The following is a 19,546-nucleotide window of genomic DNA, read 5'->3' as shown; positions in this document are numbered from 1 at the left end:
TAAATTCAAGGCTTTAAAAAAAATCCTCTCTGCCATGTTCCTGTGTGTCTCCTTAGGGATTCCTAACAGCCATGAGGCAAGAGACAACTCGCATGAATTTAGCCAAAGGGTGGGAGCTGGACAGTGTTGTTTTATGCAGTGAAGTGACCAAGATGATGAAAGAAGATGTTGTTGGGCCTCCTCCTGCTGACATCGGTGGGGTTTACATACACGGCCTATTCCTCGAAGGGGCCGGCTGGGACCGCAGGAACAGCAAGCTGATCGAGTCAGCACCAAAGGTGAGGATTGAGTCAGTGTAGCAGGCTGGGGCATATTGCATTTGCTCTGGGAAAACCAGGAAGAATGCTGGTGCCTGCAGCAGCAGTTTCACAACAGGTTTTAAGAGGGTAACCAACACTAGCGGTGCTGGAAAGAGGACAGACTCTTTACCTGCCAGAAGTGAACAAAAAGACTTCTGTCAGAAAATGAATTTAGGATGCATAGCACTACAGCAGACCAGATGCTGGGCTTCTTGGCTTCAGGGGCCCCAGCAGCAGTTATGTTTGAATAAAATAATGTACCCCATAGCCAGTCTTCTTTTGACTGACCAAGGGGGACCTTATCAAAGCTTCCAAAGCCCTGGGCTAGGTTTGATATGGAGGTCATTGTTTGGTTGACTAGAAATCCCCAGTGTTTGTGTTTTAATATGAGACAGAGTATTAGTTCTGGGCTTATGCTCAGTTATCCATGCATTGAGTTACATTTTACTGATGTGACTAAGCAGATTTAAAATCTGGCTATGGAGTAATGATTAGATACTGTAGTCACGGTCCAGGGAAAGTTGTCATTGTTTGCAGTGGCACACTTTTTCCAAGCCAGTGCTAACTGTCCTGGAACTGGAATTGAGGTAATTCCTGTCCATAGGTAAAACATTTCTGTGTCTGGCTGAGAGAAAATTTTCCAAACCAAACCTTGCTAGCTGTAACTTCTATTGCCTGGTTTGTCAAAAGACCCCTTCAAACATGGAGTTTACTCAAGTGCTCTGGAGTGTTCAGCAGAGTTCCATGTTGCTCTTGGATCTGGATCTGTTTTATCCCCTGACAATGAATACTTTATCTTGGTGGAAGACCTGAGGTGATCTAGTTTGGATAAACAGCAAGATGCACTTTGGATGTTAGAAGCTCCACTGTCAGCAGTATAGAGGTTTGCAGCTTGGTTTTTGTAGCTCTAGTCCTGACATTCAGGAAAAAGGAGGTGGGGAAAAAATGGGAAGCACCAGTGAAAGGAGCAAAGGAAGGGGGAAAAGGCAATGGTTGCTGTCCCTCCTAGAACCACCCTGACATTTTTCCATCTACCTCCACAGCATGCAGATTTCCATGTTTCTACTTTTCTGCTCTCCTTTCCTTCCAACAGGCTTCCTGATGGCTGTTGTCCCTGAGCTGCCATGGGCCTAAAGTTAGTGTCAACGTAGTAGTGGGTGTAGGACTTAGTAGTGAGTGTAGCAGTGAGTGTACTCTCACCTGTACCTCTGCTGAGTTGCTTTTGCTGAAGGCCATCACTGAATCTAGCTCTAGTCTTAAGAATTCAGACACTCTGTCCTGCTTCTGTACTGCTGAGCCCTGGGTGTCTTTTAACCTTCTCAGGTGCTGTTCACGAGCCTTCCCGTGGTCCACGTGTATGCGGTGAGCACGACAGCACCGAGCGACGCGAGGAGGCAACACGGAAATGTGTACTGCTGCCCTGTCTACAGAAAGCCTCGGAGAACAGACCTGACCTACATCTTCTCTTTGTATCTGAGAACAGTGCAGAATCCTGATCACTGGACTTTGAGGGGCGTTGCACTGCTCTGCAGTTCGAAGTAAGGATGGACAGCTATGGAAGAAAGAGCCATCAAGTAGGATGAAGCTGCAGCCAGTGTTGCATTGTTATTGTCAAAGTGGTGGCTGCCTTCTCACAGTGGGGTGGGAATTGGCAGGTGATACATAGAGATTATGTTAGTTGCACATAAATTACTCTGTTCACAGCAAAAATACTACTTTTATTTACCCTGGGAATATCAGAGGGAAAACAGCTGCAGGTGTAAATTTGGCAACTCTTATAAAGCAAGTGAGAATATAATCAACTAACTTGTTCACAATGGAAGCACTGCATTGAAAAGTGCTTATGATAGTGACAACTGCTCTGACATCTTATGGTGGTTCTTTTGTAGATGTTATCTTTCTTTTTAATACAATAATTTTTCATAATATAATTATTTTAAATTCAACTTTGTAGTTAAAATCTCATCATCCATAGCATTATTAAAGCTGTAATGACAAGATAATTAAATGCATGGTAAAGTTTTATGTTTATCTGCATGTATTTCAATATACAGCTCCTTTGATTTTGCATTTCTAAACTTGCTGGGTGGTTTTACTAATGGCTGCAACCATTTGCTTGAACAGTCACTTTTTAATGCAAACAATCATAGAAACAGAAGTGTTTATCTTTGCACAAGGACCTTTTGCACCTATTAACTCATTTCTACACCTATATCCACTTGTAAGGAAGGTGTGCACACTCCCCATTATTAGCAGGAAGAAAGGTTTTAAAATTTGCACAGAGTAAACACATCTGAACACCATTTTTGCTCTATTAGTACTCATTCTGTTTGCATTAGTGCCTGAATCCTGCAAACTCAAACCTCTTAACTCCTTTTTGTTCTGTATTTTGCATCAGTTTAGTTTAAAAAAAGAAGACGACACACAGTCCATACTTCACCTGGAATGGTTGAAGTACTTTTGTGCTAACCTCGATTGCTGTCTACCCTGTAACTATAGGATGATTGATGCTTCTTTTAATAGACAGATGGCTATTGGCAGAAAATGTGTTTGGCTTCTTTCACTAGCACAAATTCAAAGCAAAAGAAGCTGCTGTTGAATGTTATGAAAGAAGGGCTTGCAGTGAGGACTTTGTTAATATTTTTTTTCTCCTTGTAAACACTTTTAATTTTTGTATAGAAAGTGTCCAAGAAAGTAGTTCATCCCTTTGCATAGCCAGTTTTACTCTGCAGTTAGCAACTGTGAGGTTTATTCCATGAGGAAGTCTGATATTCACACTCACACCCACAACGAATTACAGAGTGCCAGCTTTCTTCTTGGAAGACAGAGCAGACAGGGACAGGGTCCCTTTTTTCCATTTAGCTAGGAGCAACAGTGCCGGCAAGATTATCGTGTCAAATGAAACCAACTGTTCCAAAAAAATACACCAGACCTTCTTGCTGTGCAGCTGTACATCAACCAATTCATTGAGATTTTTTTTTCTGAGAAGGCTGAAGGATTTGGCTTCATGATCATTGATCTTGGAATTTATGAAAAAGATGGGGGAGACTTCAAGCAGCAAAGGTCTGTGCTGTTCCACAGAAACTGAGGTTGCAAACCATAGCGCTTTCCCCCTCCTCTACCTTTATGAGGGGATATGGAGTAATTTAACTTTGATCTCTTGGTACATGTAAAAGTCAGGTCAGTAACAGTGATAGTAATTTAAAATAAAAAATGTGCATTGAAACTTTTGCACAACTGAAGAACTCACTACTTGCTATGAAACAAATCATGCTCTGACTAATTGAAACTAAAAGTAAACATTAAAAAATAAATATTTGATAGACATTATATCTGGTGCTACATGATATGCTCCATGGAAACTGCATCACTTCTTTTCTTTGTCAAGCAAAATGAGAAAATTAAATGCTATATGAAGAAAATCTATAGGCAATGATGTTCCATCACATAGTGTTCTGCTGTATAAAAATGCAAAGAAATAGCTTATTTGAACATCAAAATTTTCATTTCAATAACTAAACCCTGTTTATCAGTTTAGAAAAATGTCAAATCTTGCAGAACAGAATGCAGGCCATATGACTGAAGAACCAGAAAAATCATACAGTATTTCACTGAAGATAGCTAGAATTTTATACAGAACTGACAAACATAAAGTGACTTTGCTCCAAAAAGGCTTCTTATCACTAGTAAAGAACCCCAAACAAAACATTCAGTATATCCTACAAGCAAATGCTCTTTCCTTTTTAGCGGAGTGAAGATGAACAATTTACTATTGACAGACATGTGTTCCTTTCCCTCTCTCCTTCTCTTGCTCTATCCTGCCCTTCCACTCAGTGGAGTTGCTGCTCCCAATCTGACAACATTAATTTGATTTGAAATGTCACTGATATAGTAAAACATTGACCTTCCCCAACCAGTGTTCCCTACTTACTATTGCTAAAGCTGTTTCACTTCAAGTGGGATGTACACCAATCTAAATGAAAGAACTGGCAGGCAGAATACTTGAAATCAAACTAATTATATTTGATAGAGTAACAATTAGCTGCAAGTCTTCAAACAATGTATATAGATAACCAAGTTATGCTCTTCTGTTAAAATGAACCCGAGATATTAAATACAATCATACAGCTTTTGGCAATATTGTACAAGTTTCACACAGATAGTAATGACTAACATTGCTTTAGATAAGTGCTTTGAAGGCAACTCCATTTAAGAATGAAGAGAGCAATACAGTCCTGCACCCATGTCACTGTAGCAGTCATGTTTACAAACATATCTGATGTCAGGGCACTGGCTCCCGAGAGTTGCAAATAAACAGCATTCCATAGTCCAAAGGGTGTCTGTCTCATAATCCCTGAGGCTGTGACTGGTCAATAATGAGGACGATAGGAAAAAAAGAATTGGGTTATGGATTGGCCCTGTACATCTGTGACTTTGTAGAGTAGATTTTAATTGCAGTGAAGCTCAGAAAAAACACAGAGAGTGGAAAACAAAACAATTCCCTTGTCTGGTCAGTTATATTCATAAAACCTATAATCCTCTGTAAAGAATAATTTTCTAAAAAAATCTCAAGGAAACTGTAGTTATAATATTCTAATTTTTCTCTCAATTTATCCAGAACCTACACATTCATCTTATTCCACTTTTACTGCTTCATATAATTGCCTTTCTCACAATCTCCTCTTTCCAAAACATGAATATGATACCTCCTTCCTTTTTCCTTCTGCTATTCCATATCTAATGTGCCTTCTTTTTTATTCTTACTTCATAAATGCACAAAACACATTGCTTACTTACAATGAACCTTCCTATTCCAGAAGTCTGGAAATAACCTGTAGTCATTTCAGGAGTTTCTGTTTTCTACTAAGACAAACACAATTTACTCAAAACCCTATAATTCCTGCCATATTTTTTCATACCATGGGTAAAGCAGGAATTTGCTCTTCCTGTTTTTTCTGTGAGGGTCCTTAAGTGATAATATTTGTACAGCTAAATGACATTTTCCATAGTTCTTCCTCTTGCTAAGATGAAGTAATAGCTTTGTTATTGTTTTCTGATTAGATGAGTTGGCATAACGTAATGGAAATAAATTTATACTGTTGTACATGAAACGATGAGAGTGAGTAGGCTGTAAAGTGACTGCTAAATCAATCTTGGAAATGCAGCAGATTCCCATCTCCCTTTGACACTGTGAGTTCCACTGGGGCTAACGATGGCTATCGGCACACGCCAAGACAGAGGGGGAGCCCCTTCATTCAGTTTGCATGGCTTGACTTTTGTCAGGAAGACAACACTACAGACATCTATGTGGATGGCAGAACAACACCAACACGGGTTTGTGATATAACACAAATTCACACATTTTTCTAAAGCTGAGTGAGTACATACTGTGTTCTCTCTTGCTCAGTGAGGACAGTATGGGGTGTGTGCTCATTGACTCCTTATACTGATTGCTTTAAGTCTAGCAAAGGGACGTCATCATCACCTCCTCCTCCTCCTTCTTTTCTTTCCTGCTTAAGGACAACTTCTGGGATAGTCACCTCTATTCCAGTTGACTGGGAAGCACCTTTTGTTGCACTATTCTTATCTTTCTTTACCTTAGTGATCACTTCTGTGTAAGAGATTTCTTCAGTGAAGGGCTCTGCTGCTGGGAGCTCAGAGGCGATGTGTACACTGGCTTCCTGGATCCCCTCCTGACCTTCAGCTCCTGTTCGCTCTTTACTTTTTTTATGGATCTTGAATGTCTCCTTCGTTGGAGCAGCCTGTGAAATGGTTTTCTTGATCCTTATCCCAGATTGTCTCAGTCTCTCTCCTGACTGCCTGATCCTCTCTCTCCTCTCAGGGGTTACTATCCTAGTTTGAAGCCTGTTTACCTTCTTGCCAAAATTTTGCCTTGTCTTTTGGATATTTTCCCTTGAAAATGCCTTTTTGATGTCATCAATGCGCCTCATGCCTGATTTCTTGAACTTGGTTGCTTTGCTTTCTTCAATATAATATTCTTCATCAGAAGACAGATCATCAGGGGGGAAGAAATCATCCTCTATAGTTTCACCTGCTGTCATCTCTTTGATAACAGAGAGAGATGAAGGACACTCAGTTTCCTCCTGTGAATTAAAGCAGAGAGTCATTTTCCAGCACGTGTGTTTCAAAAAGATGGTGGTTCAAGGTTTTTTTTTTTTTGGTTGGCTTGCAGTTAATTAGTACTAACTGAAATATAATACTGTAACAAAGTAAGGCAGGCTTGTACCATCATACCCAATCTATGCAGGACACAAATGGCAACAGAAATCTGTGCCAAGTTCTCTAAAGATATTATAGCCCTGATTAAAGATTTCTTTTCACTGGGGTTCTACCTGAAATTAATTAATGCAATGGTCCTATGAGTCCTGGCCTCTAATGGTTTTCAGACTAAACTTGTCTAGGTCTTTTGGTTTTTTTGTGCTTATCTACTGCTTTGGATCGGACCTAGATCCATTATTCCTCACCAATAAAAGCAGACACTGTAGACAAAAAAGGCTCTTGGAATTGCATCAGCTGTACACTATCCAAGCAAATATCTCAACGAGACAAGTAGCTTCAGTCTACTACTACTACCAAGACAATTGTGCATTTTTTGACTGTTTGGAACTTAGCAAACACTGCCGTTGCTGCCCAGAAGGGAACGAACCCCAACATATTAACTTACATGGGCTGGCTGCACAAAGGGACAAATCAGTAAAGCAGGGAGATGTTATTTGGTAAATCCAGTAACACACAATTCATTCAGCACCTGCACCATCACTGAGGTGAACATGATTTATTCCATCTGGAAATACATGATATTCCTGAGCAAGCACCTCTGTCACCTGTAGTGAATTTGGTGGCCTGTTTGAGCATGCAGAATCAGAATTATATATTTATATGACACATCTAATGTGTATCAGCAGCATGCTTGGAAATGGTGACTATCCTAGATATCTTAGCCCTAGGAATTCATGCAGCCTCTCCAAAGAAAAATTGCTAGAGGCTCAAAGCTCAAAAACATGGAAAACTTCCAAAACTGCCCACGGTAAACAAAAAATTTACCAAGAATGAGCTAGTAATTAAGCACATCTGAGAGAGGAAAAAAAAAAGGTAAAAAAGTTTATGGTAATGAAGGATTTATATGAACAGGGAGAATCTCCTAAGAAAGCTGTTTCCCTGGTCTGCATGGAAAGTACAAATTTGTGGCTCAGTGTCAGTGAGTTCTATCTAGAAGTGCAGTGCATGCAGAGCAGAAAAACTGTAACTTGTAGGAGGGGTCTGAGATAGACAATGCCACCCCCTTCTTCCCTGCCAGCTTTTTACATGCACGTGCCTGTGCTCTTCTCCCAGGAGGAGCAGCCCCTTGGGGTGCAAACAGCTGTAAGCACAACAGCTGTGTGACACTTGTCTAAGCTGTTTCTCATTAGTACTAAACACTTCAGCTGATTTCTGGGGCATGGCAGCATCAGGACTCTACCCTTAGTATTATCATCCTAATGTAGACAATAGGAGAGATATTGAAGCTGTGAACCCATGAATAGCAGTAAGGCTAACTGAATATTTTGCTGTGAACTTCTTTCCGGCCAAAAAGATGTCTGTCATTTTTCACAGTGACTCATTAGTAGTGAGTCATGTTATTTTACATAAAATAACATACATTGAGCTATTTGACAGAGAAAGCCCACTTAAGAGCCTCTCATCATGCCTTGGCTTCAATAAAAACCCTCTACTAAAATAGTTGTTAATGCTTAGAAAAAATAGGGCCAAATTATGTTACATTGATTACAGCAGAATGTTGTTCAACTCATCTGTCAAAATCAGCAGGAACAAAACTACAATGCTTTCCTAATAATCTTCATTAACGTGCAAATTAACATTAATTATATAAAGACTTATACACATAAACATAATCTCTTTTTTCCTGAAAATGAACTAAAAACACAGCTGGATAGTAATTCCTTAAAATGTTTTTAAATTATACCCCAGTCCTTCAGCTGAAATGGTAACAAAACTACTTCCAGAATGAATATTCTGAAATTTCAGTACATACAGAGATGAATACAATATGGAGAGAGGAATATGCCTTTCATATGAAGATTACTTTTTAAAAAGAGGGAAGGCAGAAACACTATTTTCTCTGCAATATTTGTCTTCCTTTGAAAGAATAATTTGTCTGTACTTTTTGTCAATTGCTAGATTTTTATTGTGTTTACTTTTAGTCTGTTAGCTACAGAAGAGAGCACTTTATCTTTCCTACTCATGTTAGAATCGAAAGTTATGAACAAGAACATGTGAGATGAAGATCTTGTAGATGAGACACAGAAACTAGAGCTGCATGCAGATCCTGAGAAACATTTTCATTCTCCTACAGAGTCTCAGCATGAACTTTGGCAAATCTTTCATTTTCTTCTTTTCCTTGGTCTCTGCACACATCTTACAGAATCAAATGTAGCAAGGCAAAAGATTAGTGTGAGTTTCTATCTCCTCTCAAGATTTCTGGATGTTACCGAAGTGGAAAGTATTAGTGAGCCTGTCTAGCATGTTAGGAAGGTTTCAGATAAAAATTCAGTGATTTAGGCTCAGTAGGTGAGCTTTTTCATCTGCTTCATTTCTCTCTCTCCTGCTCCTAACTCATTTCTTGTTATCACTAGATATCCATGGAGCAGAGAGAAGAGAGAAGCTCATCCTTCCTAAGGCAGGAACAAGAAGCTTTAGTACCAAGTGGGAAACAGACAGAGTCAAAGCATATAGCTACCAGCTCCTTTAAAAGCTCACTAAAACCATAAGACCAAACACCTACTGATTTCAGCAGCACAGAACAAAGTCCTAAATTGGGTGAGCTTTCTCCTTGTCTATAAAGCAAATGGGACTGGGAATAACAGGACTGGGCAGTCCAAACTTTGGGGCGGGAGAGGGGAGTTGAACCATTGATGCTGCTGCTTTCAAGCTTTGTGTTAAAAATCTGCTTAACCATTTTGCTAGGAAGAACTTATACCCACCACCACCACTCATGGGAGGTAAGGGAGGGTCTACAATGAGGACAGGAGATTATTTCACAGTAAAATATTATACCAAGCAGTCAATTTTTTTTTTAACATGATTCCTTGAGGAAACAGGCATGAAGTCATAGGGGCTGTCTATAGATTAATACATAGGACATGTACTCCGCTTGCCTAGTCTACTGAAAACCACGAAGACATGCACAGGCCAGAATCAGAAAACAAATCTTTGAAAGCTGAGCATTCCCTTTCCCTTTCATCATCCTCATAGAAGGAGCACCTGCAGAGGGTGCTCACACTGGTCCTTGTGTGTTTGTTTGCCATAATTGCTCATTGGACATAATCTGCTGAAAAGTTATCCACCACTCAACACACAGGAAACAGACTTAGATCTTTCAAACAATATTTTTTCCTTCTTTTCCAAGAAAAAAGTTGGTAAATCTGTCATGAAAGTGTTTGATTTGAAAGTTGTCTTTGATTTGTACAAGAAGTGTAACGCACATGCTCATACTATGCATCTCCCACCTTCTCACCTTTACATGGCCCCTCCACTAACCCAGAAACATTCGGGCATTTTCCGCCAACTTGAGAACGGAGCTGGGTCCTGACACAAAGAAATAAGTGCTCTTCTGTGAAGCTGGCTGTGTTTTGAGTCATTCTGTCTGTCCCACCCAAGCTGACATCTGTTCTGAGCAAGCATGCCATGGCTCAGGTACCTTGCTTGTAGAGCTGAACATTGTCAGGGAACAAGGGGGCTGAGAAGAGGGGTTGTGTGTCATGAATGGGTGTAGGAGGAGGGAGGGGACAAACGAGTCAGATTAGATGGTGTGTTGAAACTGGAAATGTTTTGGAGAAATGTTTGTGTCTGCAAGGACATGAAGCCTGAAATGAGAAAGACTTAAGGTTTTGTGGTAGCAAAGAAGGGACTGAAAGCATTGATTGAATGGTAAGGGAAAATCCTGGAGACCTTTGCATTGTAGGTGCAGGGTGTTTAGATCCACTGCTTAAGGAAAACTTTAACAGACAAAACTTAGAGGTATAACACCATAACAGAACAACTGCACAATTCAGGAGTGGCTGGTGAAGCCCCTAGCATGGCAAGTTTGCTAAGAAAGCATCTTAAACCTGAAGTTTGAATTTTCCAATTGTTTTTAGTATTCAACCTCTCAAATATGCCTAGCCAAAGAATTTTGAGTTCTTAATGGCCAGGCTGAATACAAAAGTAAACATATAAGTAACCCTCAGCTTTGATGAAGAAGGCCAGCACAGCATTGAAACCTAACAAAGTCAGACTCCATCACTGGCATTTTCACATCCTGCTCTCACTTCAGTTTCATTCACAATTAGAAAAAGGGGACATAGCCTGTGTCTTTCAAACCCTCCTTTTGCTCTTCAAACTTTCCATCAGCTGCCAAAATTCTGGCTGCTCAGCACCCATGAGGGGGAACAGTGACCATTTTGCAGGCACTACAGGCATATTCTAACCACAAGGAAGGGATCAAAGCAGTAGCATTTTTTCCCATAGGCTATAGTAAAGCACTTATGAGGGAAGGCTAATGCACCTGCTCCTCAACCATGCAAAGGGAAACGTGCTGACTTTTCCACTGTGCTGAAACCTTAAAACCCTCATAGGTTTTTATGGTAAATAACCTTAAATGTGGCAATGCCTCTAATCAGCCCTATGAGACTCTCAAGGTGGCAATGCTCAGATAATTGAAGCACGTGGGGGAAGAGGCTGTTTCAGAATGTGCCTGCTTGATAACCCTGGCTGCACAGTCAGGCTCTCCTCTTCTCTGGGAAGAGAAAGGGGCAAATGGCAGAGCAAATTGTTTAGCAATGTCTCAGGTATTTTGCAGCCGTGGTGTCCTGGCAAAGATCAGGTTGGCTCTAGAAGCAGCCTTCACTTACGGCTGCCCTAGGGAGCCAAAGGGGGCTGCTGGAAGAATGTCATGCCTTCAGCAAGGACTGCCAGGCTGGGAAAAGAAAAAAAGGGTTGTTGAAAAGATTCCCTCACAAACTTACTAGCTAAATTTCCACTCCTTGGGAGCACAGATGAGATCAATAATTAATAGCAGTAGTACTTTTATTTTCCTTAAGAATATGTGTGTTTTTCATTTAGAGTTCACTTGATTTGCTAAGCAAAGCAGCGACATAATGTCACTGTAAAACAATGCTTAGGCTTTTCTTAAGTACATGAATATTAAAAATCATAATTTCAGTAATAATTTTATGTCATTTGAAAAGAAAACAATAATGGAATATGAGGGCATTTTAATGAATGTAGCCAATTCAAGAGCTTTACATCCCTTGTCCTTTTGTGGTTTTTTGTATATGCATTCAAAGCTTTGTATTTCAATACCCAGACTGGGCTTCCAAAATTGGCAGAGGAAAAAAAAGGTAATGCACTGTATTGCACGTAAATATTTGCGAGAAATGCTATAAACTGGTTTTGTGTTCTCTTTCTGAATGTCTTGAAAATGTAACTCTAAACAGCTTTAATAAAGGCAAAAGTTATCAGCTCTCAACTATTACCTAATATCAATCAACACTTTAGCAGAAAAAAAGCTTTTTAAAATAAAAAACCTCAGAAAATCAGACTAAATAAATAATTCATTTTTATATATCTAAAATAACATCTATGTGTATATATATTTAATTATGTATTGTATATATAAAATCAAGACTCAAAATGGTCTTAAAGAAACTGCTCACAGAAAAAGTAGAGAGGAGAGACTGATAAAACTCCATGACTTGGAGTCATTGTGTTGCCCAGGGAAAAGGTCACAGCAAATGATCTTTTAGCCTTGGGGTGTATGACACGGAGAGTGCAGGTGATGATTAACACAAGCACAGATGGGACTGACTGGTGATCACCTGACAATTCTGAAGCAGAGCACGAAGCAGCAAAATGGTCAAAGGGAACCCAGAGCCTGCTCTGGCACTGCTGCTGTGTCTGCGACAACTGGTGATGCAAATGATGGGCAGCTTATGGGCAGGAAACTGCCCTGCCACAAGGTGTTAAACAAATCTTAGAAATTTGCATGTTGGATGAATGATTTGTTTTTCAGACTGGTAGCCAAGGTAAATCATTAAAACACCTCCTTGAAATTGCGCTCTAAATCAACATGAAACTACTGATGAATAACCAATTACAAATCATTCAGTACTTTTACTCACATTCTAACAGTTAAGAGTGAAGCTTTATAAATCTCAAGTGATCCCCTCGTTTCTTCTGCAAATATTTCATTTCAGAATCTCTGACAGCAGGCCAGAAAACTGCTCAGATGTGAGACAAACAGGATTATTTTAAAAGGCCACCTAAGAAATTTTATCATGTAAACACTTCAGCATATAAGACTTTATGGCTAAGTGCTGTTGCTGCATTTAGAATTATTTTTACAAATGGGAAACCAGTCTGGAACAGTCAACTCCTCTCATTTCTCTTTTGTGAAGCCTAATACACATCCCTTTTATTTAAATTCTGACAGAAATTCATTAATTCAACCACCAGCATACAATGACTACAAAGGAACTCATCTCATTTTCCCATTATCACTGTCTGTGGTTTGCAGCAATGAGCAGCCAGCTCCCAGTTACACCACATCAGTGGAGAAGCCCTTGGCTCCAGGCTACCACATGCTGCACAAAAAGGACGGCTGCAGCTTCAGGGGAAAACAAAAGCTTCATACTTTCTCTGCTCTGCTATTGCTTTATGGAACTAGACCAGGGAATAGCTCTGCAGGTCAGTTTGCAGGCATGCAATCAAACTGGTGAAATTCCTAATTTCCAAGTTTTCTGGAAGCCCCTTGCAAGTGAAGGGCAAAAAGCATCACAAGGTGTGGTGGGACAGAAAAAAAATATTTGGTAATGTCTTGATTCATTCATTCATCACATGGTGACTGCTCCTACAAGTCAGCTAGACCACGGAAGAGTTCTCAAGTACAAGTGAGAACTCCATATTAACTCATTTCTGGACAACATTTTAACTATATGGGGAGAGCAGATACTTATAAAGTAGGAACTGGATCCAGAAGTAAATGTCTACAACAGTTTGGGAGAATCAGGTTCCTCACACTTCACTTACTTGAAAAGGAACATACGGGCCAAATGTACAAACACCTGTGTTACTGATGTCAAATTAATGCCTGGCAACATGAGTCCTGTCCCAGATCCTAAACTTCCTGTTTGTGACTTCACATATGCCTCATCTCTGTTCCTGTGCTGTTTTGATGAACTTTTTTCCTGTACTAAGGGGCTAATTGCAAGGTTGGCTATCTTCAGTAGTGTTGAGACTAGGAATCCCAGCTGCATGTCCCCAGTCAAGTCCATTCCCAAATCTGTGCCTCAGGAATGAAGGGTGTTGCTGAACAGCTGGATTTGATGATCTCAAGAGGAATTTTCCAACTTAAGCGATTCTATGATTCCATTCTCAGATACACATGTGGCCACAGCAGCCAGCCACAGCTCCTGGTGACAATTCTGAGCAGCCTCCAGGGAGAAGAGACACGACACAGGAGGCTCATGTTGTAACTGCACTCCTCTGCTGACTTGCAGGGCAGCCCCAAGGGAAGGGGGTTCTCAGCCCCAAGGGAAGCCCTGAACAGCTGCACCCAGTGCAAGCGTAAACCAAGATCAGCTGTTTCCACCACTCAGTGCTAATAGGTGGAGAAAAATCAATGGCAGCTCTGCAAAGAGGACAGCCTGTCCCTTGTGAGGATCAACCCAAGGAACAGCTCTGGGGGCACCAGATCCAAGGTGTTGAGTCCAGCTTGTATGAACAAAGTCCTGTGAAATATCCAAACCGTTTCATTTTAGGAACACAGAAGCAGCCCAACATCTGTTTTTTTAATATTTTTTTGAACTTTTTCTTTCTCTTCATTGCCTGAAAACATGTCACTAGAAACACAGTTTTTCTTTAGCTGGTTGATAGCTTCTCCATTGGTGGCTGCTGCACAGCACGGGGCCAGCCCTGCACTTTGAACTGGAGCACTGGGCTCAACAATGCAAACAAAGGGCTCTCATGACACTCTCTGGCACAATAATTGGGTTTATTTTCTTCTCTGTTTTCTCAGCAAAGGCAATTACCTATCCCAGCTGTAAAAATATTTATAAGGTTTCTGCCACAAGACTCCAACAAAGGCCCTGTGTCGCTGGGCTGCTGAGGCCAGTGTTCTGCTGTCAGAGGTAGTCAGTCAATTCACACTATTTTTTCCCCCATTAAGTTTTCAGGCTGCACTTTAATAACAATTTGGCTTTCCTGTCTTCCCATGAGTTCTAGAGGGCAGTTTTGTATAGACCCTGTTGTCTTCAGGATTGAAGACATCTATTTATGCTTTCAGATCAGAACTAAAAGTACAGGAATTAGCACCATGTACACTAAAATTAACATTATTCCAGCTGTAAAAGTAATTTAGTTTCTTGTCTATATTTCTTTCTATGGACTGAGAGCTTCTAATTTTCAGCACATTTTTTTAGTGTCACACCTTTTCTGTATCAAGATTTTCAAGGAAGATATTACACAGTTAACAGAAACACACCTTCAGAAATCCATTGCAAGCTTCACTTCACTTAACATTTCAACACAATGCACTGCCACCTGTTGTTTTTTCCAGATTATCTAGGTAAGGTATGAGGTAAGATACCAGGTACATAAATATGAGAAAGGATAAGACCTCCTATGTTTCTGCAAAACAGAAAAATGATCAAATATGAGCCACCTAGCACAGTCTGCTCTGGGTGAGTGATTTAACTCCATTCTACTAAGGATTTTGTTCTGCAGGGCCATTTTTGAGACTGCCCCTCTTATGCCCAAATGGTACCAAATTAATGGCAATCTCCTGAACTCCTGACACCCTGATTTCTACTGCCACTTCAGATGAAGGTGCTTCCACCTGAGGTTTCCAGATGATTATCCCCATCTTGATCTCACCATTCTTACTGTCCTAGTCATTATAGCCACAGAATGTCAGTGGGCAAGACACAACACATACATTTTAACTTATGTATTATTTATGCATAATATCAGAGGCATACACAAGACTGCTTCTGTGAACTTCTCCCAGTGTGTGCAGTGGAGCAACCACGGGGCAAACAAATCAGCTGTGACCCTACTGTGTAGGTCAGTCAAGTCATAATCTTGGTTTATGACACCTCCACTAATTTTAAATGTCAGACAGCAGTGAGTAAAACAAATGCATGTGTCCCTTCATAGGAAGCAGGTACTCATTTATGGTGCTTATGTGAAGTAATAATAGACAGAAAGCCCAGTAACAGTAACATGGATTTTCTGGTGCCTGTACAGTTCCATTTAAATAGGGACTTGCAGGACATGCAGAAAAGCAAATGAAACAAGTTCATTCAGGGTAAAAAAAAAAAAAATCCCCTCTAATTTCTGAATAATTTAGTCAGAATGATTTAAACTGTTAAATGTTCTTTGACTTCAGAGAAACGATAGCTCTTACAGCTGGTTATTCAGACTAACCTGAACAGAAATGAGCAGTGACCTCTACAACCTACAACATCCTTTTTATTCCCTACTATAGTCTCAGGGCACATAGCACTCCAGGGTTAAAGACTTCACTAGAAAGTCTGAAGTAACCTGGCATTTTTAATCATGCAGTCAGCCTAGGGAGGAGAGCTGCCTGCTACCAAATCTTTTCCTCAACCACATGGCCTTCTAAAAATGAATGCTCTCAATTCCCTAATCGTTCTGCTCAAGGATGATCACTTTGTCTTTTTTTAACGTGAGGATATCGCCAACTCCTTTCATCATTGCTGAGATCTCTTGGGGCAATCTCCTTCAGCCAATGATCCTTTTCAACCGGCCTACTCCCTCCATCAATGATAAGATCAAAGCTACCCACTTGAAAGGAAATCTTTAGCATTTAATTGGTGTCTCCTTTTTCCTCATACGCTGATGTCCTGGCAAAAGTTAAAACTAAAACCCACATGTGCTCGCCTGTGTAACGATTCCATGCCAGCAACACACGGGTCATTGGCCCCATCACAATGTTCCAAATAGTTCATCAGAAAAAAAACACCTCTCTGCAGAAGAGGTGTCAGTCACAGGCCCAGAGTAAACAACTTGGTTACAGCCATCGGTAACGTATAGGACAGGGAGCACACTGGTTCCAGAGCTATTAGCAGACTCCCCCTTATCCCAGCCAAGCTCCAGTCATTCAGGTCTTGGCCCTGCAGCAGTGTGCCTGCCCTGGTGCAAATAAGCAGCGTGAAAATCACTGCACCTGTGTGAAAGAGACCTTTGTTAGTGTACCTGTGCCTTGAAGTCACAGTGCACTCTTGCCTACCTAGACTGTTCCAGGTTTTGGGCAGTGGTGCAGTTATCCCTCTCCAGAAAAGTGTTAAATGGCAGATCCTAGAGGGATCCACATATCTGCCTCTCCTCTGTGCAAGTGGGAAAAGGCTCGTCAATCTACCTTACAAAAGGGATGGAAGTTAAGGAGAGAGTCACTCATATTCTTACTGACAGTTCTAAACCACTCTAGGAAGAGGAAACCAGAAAGGCAGGAAAAAAATGCTGTTTCCCTTCCTGAAAAGTACCACCTAAGAATTAAACATACAGAACAGGGTACAGGTCATTCTTGTCCAGCAAAACCTGCGGAGAGACCATAAACTCCTACTGAAGGTGATTCTTAGGGAAAGCAGACACTGGGAGAGACACCTTTTGAATGAAATATCTGAAAATACCAACAGCTGTTCTTTACACCTCTGTGTAAATCCATTTTGACCAAATTTTACTATATTTTTAAATAAACAACAGCTCTTGCCTTGCTAGCAGAAGAATTTACATCATGTAATGAATACTGTTTAAAAAAAAATATTTTCAAAGCATTGATTCTGCTGCAGTGATTATAGTAAAGGCCCATCAATGAAATGGCATTATGTCATTAACCAGGGGAGTCACAGAGATTTATCACCTTTAGCTAGGAAATTATTTGCAAGCAAAAAGTGAAAGTGACTGTTTTCTATTTCGCGATGATGATGCAGCTTGCAAAAATGGTAATAATAGGACAGATTTGGCCTATACTTTCTCCTGAACAACCATAGTTAGTCATTCAGTCAGAAAATCTGGGAGGCACAATTTGGCTGTATATGGTACTAACAAAACATTAAAGAGGCAATATTCCCTACCTTCAGCCTTTTCTATTTTTTCAGCTATTTTTTCCCAGTAGTGGAAAATGAACTATTTTAAGAAAGCTAGGTTATGAAGAATTTGTCAGCTGTTCACCGTGGTGAATAAACTCAGTGAAGCACATGGCTCCATTCATTGCAAATGATGTCATTTATGTACAAACAGATGCAAGATCAGAGTGTAAAACTGAGTGATGGGCGTGCATTGTATTACTCATGAGGGGTGGTATTTTCAAGAATGCCAAATGAGGAATACAACTCATTTGAAAGTCGCTTTAGCGACTTGCTGGTAAAAAAGGAGCAGCTATGCTTCTGGCAAAATATCAAACACTCCTACTTTCTACTGACCCGAGAAGCTGGGAGGTTCCAGCAAAGACAGGATCAGACCAAATGTGTTTCACAGCAGTCATTGACAAGACCCCAGAACTGTCTGCACTGTTTGTACAGATGCAAGTGAGACCATGCTGTTTCATGAAACTTCTCTTCAAATACAATTATTTTAATGTACAATGAACATCCTAGAATAAGGTCAGTGAAAGAAACTATATGTTTTCCTTGCCCACTGTGATTGAAAGAACAGTGCTATGTTAAACTATTTCCAATGTACACCATGCAAGGGAGTATTTGTTGTCGTGAAGGGTTTGTGGATCTGAGCCTTAGTTTGTACATATACTGCTATAGACTGAGACAATGAGAAAAGTCCCAATTTGTCAGCAGTATGAAGGCCTGGGCAATGCTGCAAGTTAAACAAGCCATGTTTTGAAATTAGTGTTAGTAGAAAATCTGCATTTCAGGGAGCTTGAAAACACTTTTGCTATTCTCACTTCTACCTAATACGGTGAAAAAAATAACAGAGATGAATGTCAGGCATGGTTTGTATGACAAGATTTACAGGGCCTGCCTCATATTACCCTTTGGAGAGGCAGCAAATAGTCCTTGCTGATCTGCAGTTAATCTTTCACGACTGGCTCAGAAATCTACCCAAACTAATAATAGACCCTGTGTGCTGCTGCCAGTAGGTTCATGCTGAAAGGCATTGGGGAGCACAGATCAGTGTTAAAGAAAGCATAAAATAACTCCTATGTTGGACAGACCGCACCTTTTGCTTCATTAACCAGCACCTCCCAGAAGCACCAAAGAGGAGGTGGGAAAGACACAGTACCACAAGAAATGAAGTTCATGGTTACCTGATAGATCACGACCCGGAATTTGTTTTTTCTCAGCATCTCCTCCTGTTTTGCTGCCACCTTCCGCACGCTGGTGCTCTGCCTCTCCACGCGTGCCCGCACCTCCTTCATGGTGGAGCTGACTTTGCGGGTTTTCTGCAGTAACTTGTTCACCGTGAAGCCTGTATTGCCATGAGCCTGGGCAAGCTTTAACATGTCGATCTGGATGGTCTTGATGGCATTTTCCATCTCCCTGTGCTTCTCCTCTATCCTCTTCTGGCTCGCTTGCACGCTGTCAACAATGTTGGCCACTTTGTCCAGGACTGTCACAATGGTGTAAGCCGCATCTTGCTCTTCCTCCTCCTCGATGACACTGGAGAGACGATTTTGGTGTGTTTTGTCAGCCTCCGAGGGGATTTCGCGGCGATCCATTCCGCCTGCCTTCAGCCAGGTTGGAGGGAGGCGAAGTTTCGGCGATCCTGCCAGAACGATTCTGGCGCTGTTGCAGGGAGCCAGGGCGACAGCTGGCTCCAGCGATGCTCAAAGTAGGGCGTGAAACGCCGCTCCTGGAGCTTGGTCAAATACTTCTGACTACAAAATATCCACACATGATTGCTCAGATACTTTCAGCAACATGAAACCCCTAAAATTAGGAAGCAATATCTGGAAAGGAACATACGTTTAAAGGGTCACGCTTCTGTACTGATGAAGTTATTAGTGTTAATCCAGGAAAGTTAAGTAACTTGCTAATTAAGCAGGAAAGCAAACTTGCATATTTTTAAAGATCTACTTTTGTTTTCATGTTACTGGAGTGCTTTCCTCTGAGGGAATTCAAAAAGCGGTCAGGAAAATTCGCACGGCTGTTTCTTTTCCAGCAAAACAACTTCAGGTCTTCAGCTTGCTGCAATTACCCCATGGGGTAGCAAAT

At 40.8% G+C, this 19,546-nt stretch overlaps 2 protein-coding genes across 2 annotated transcripts in view; one reads left to right on the top strand and one right to left on the bottom strand.

Moving 5' to 3' along the window:
- LOC118694662 (dynein axonemal heavy chain 5-like) overlaps positions 1-2,324 on the top strand; it is a 149,647-nt gene extending 147,323 nt beyond the window's left edge. Inside the window, exons 76-77 of the mRNA XM_054517570.1 lie at positions 57-278; positions 1,623-2,324. Coding sequence (XP_054373545.1) covers positions 57-278; positions 1,623-1,841 — 441 coding nt within the window. The 3' untranslated portion in view covers positions 1,842-2,324. The remainder of the gene's footprint in view (positions 1-56; positions 279-1,622) is intronic.
- Positions 2,325-4,301: 1,977 nt separating this feature from the next.
- On the bottom strand, positions 4,302-19,464 carry CAVIN4 (caveolae associated protein 4). Its single transcript, XM_036378999.2, has 2 exons — positions 18,640-19,464; positions 4,302-6,403 (listed from the first exon to the last, which is right to left on the bottom strand). The coding sequence occupies exons 1-2, from the start codon at positions 19,048-19,050 to the stop codon at positions 5,741-5,743; spliced, it is 1,074 nt and encodes a 357-aa protein (XP_036234892.1). The 5' UTR covers positions 19,051-19,464; the 3' UTR covers positions 4,302-5,740.
- Positions 19,465-19,546: the final 82 nt, after the last annotated feature.

Source organism: Molothrus ater, chromosome 1 (genome assembly GCF_012460135.2).
Source record: "Molothrus ater isolate BHLD 08-10-18 breed brown headed cowbird chromosome 1, BPBGC_Mater_1.1, whole genome shotgun sequence".
Lineage (NCBI taxonomy): Eukaryota > Metazoa > Chordata > Aves > Passeriformes > Icteridae > Molothrus > Molothrus ater.
This window is presented reverse-complemented; position numbering and strand designations above follow the sequence as displayed.

Excerpts from the sequence above, each read along its gene's own strand:
- CAVIN4 (XM_036378999.2), bottom strand. The coding sequence starts at position 19,050 with ATGGATCGCCGCGAAATCCCCTCGGAGGCTGACAAAACACACCAAAAT. Across the intron at positions 6,404-18,639 it reads TCCGGGTCGTGATCTATCAG|GAGGAAACTGAGTGTCCTTC; the intron begins GTAACCATGAAC and ends TTTAATTCACAG.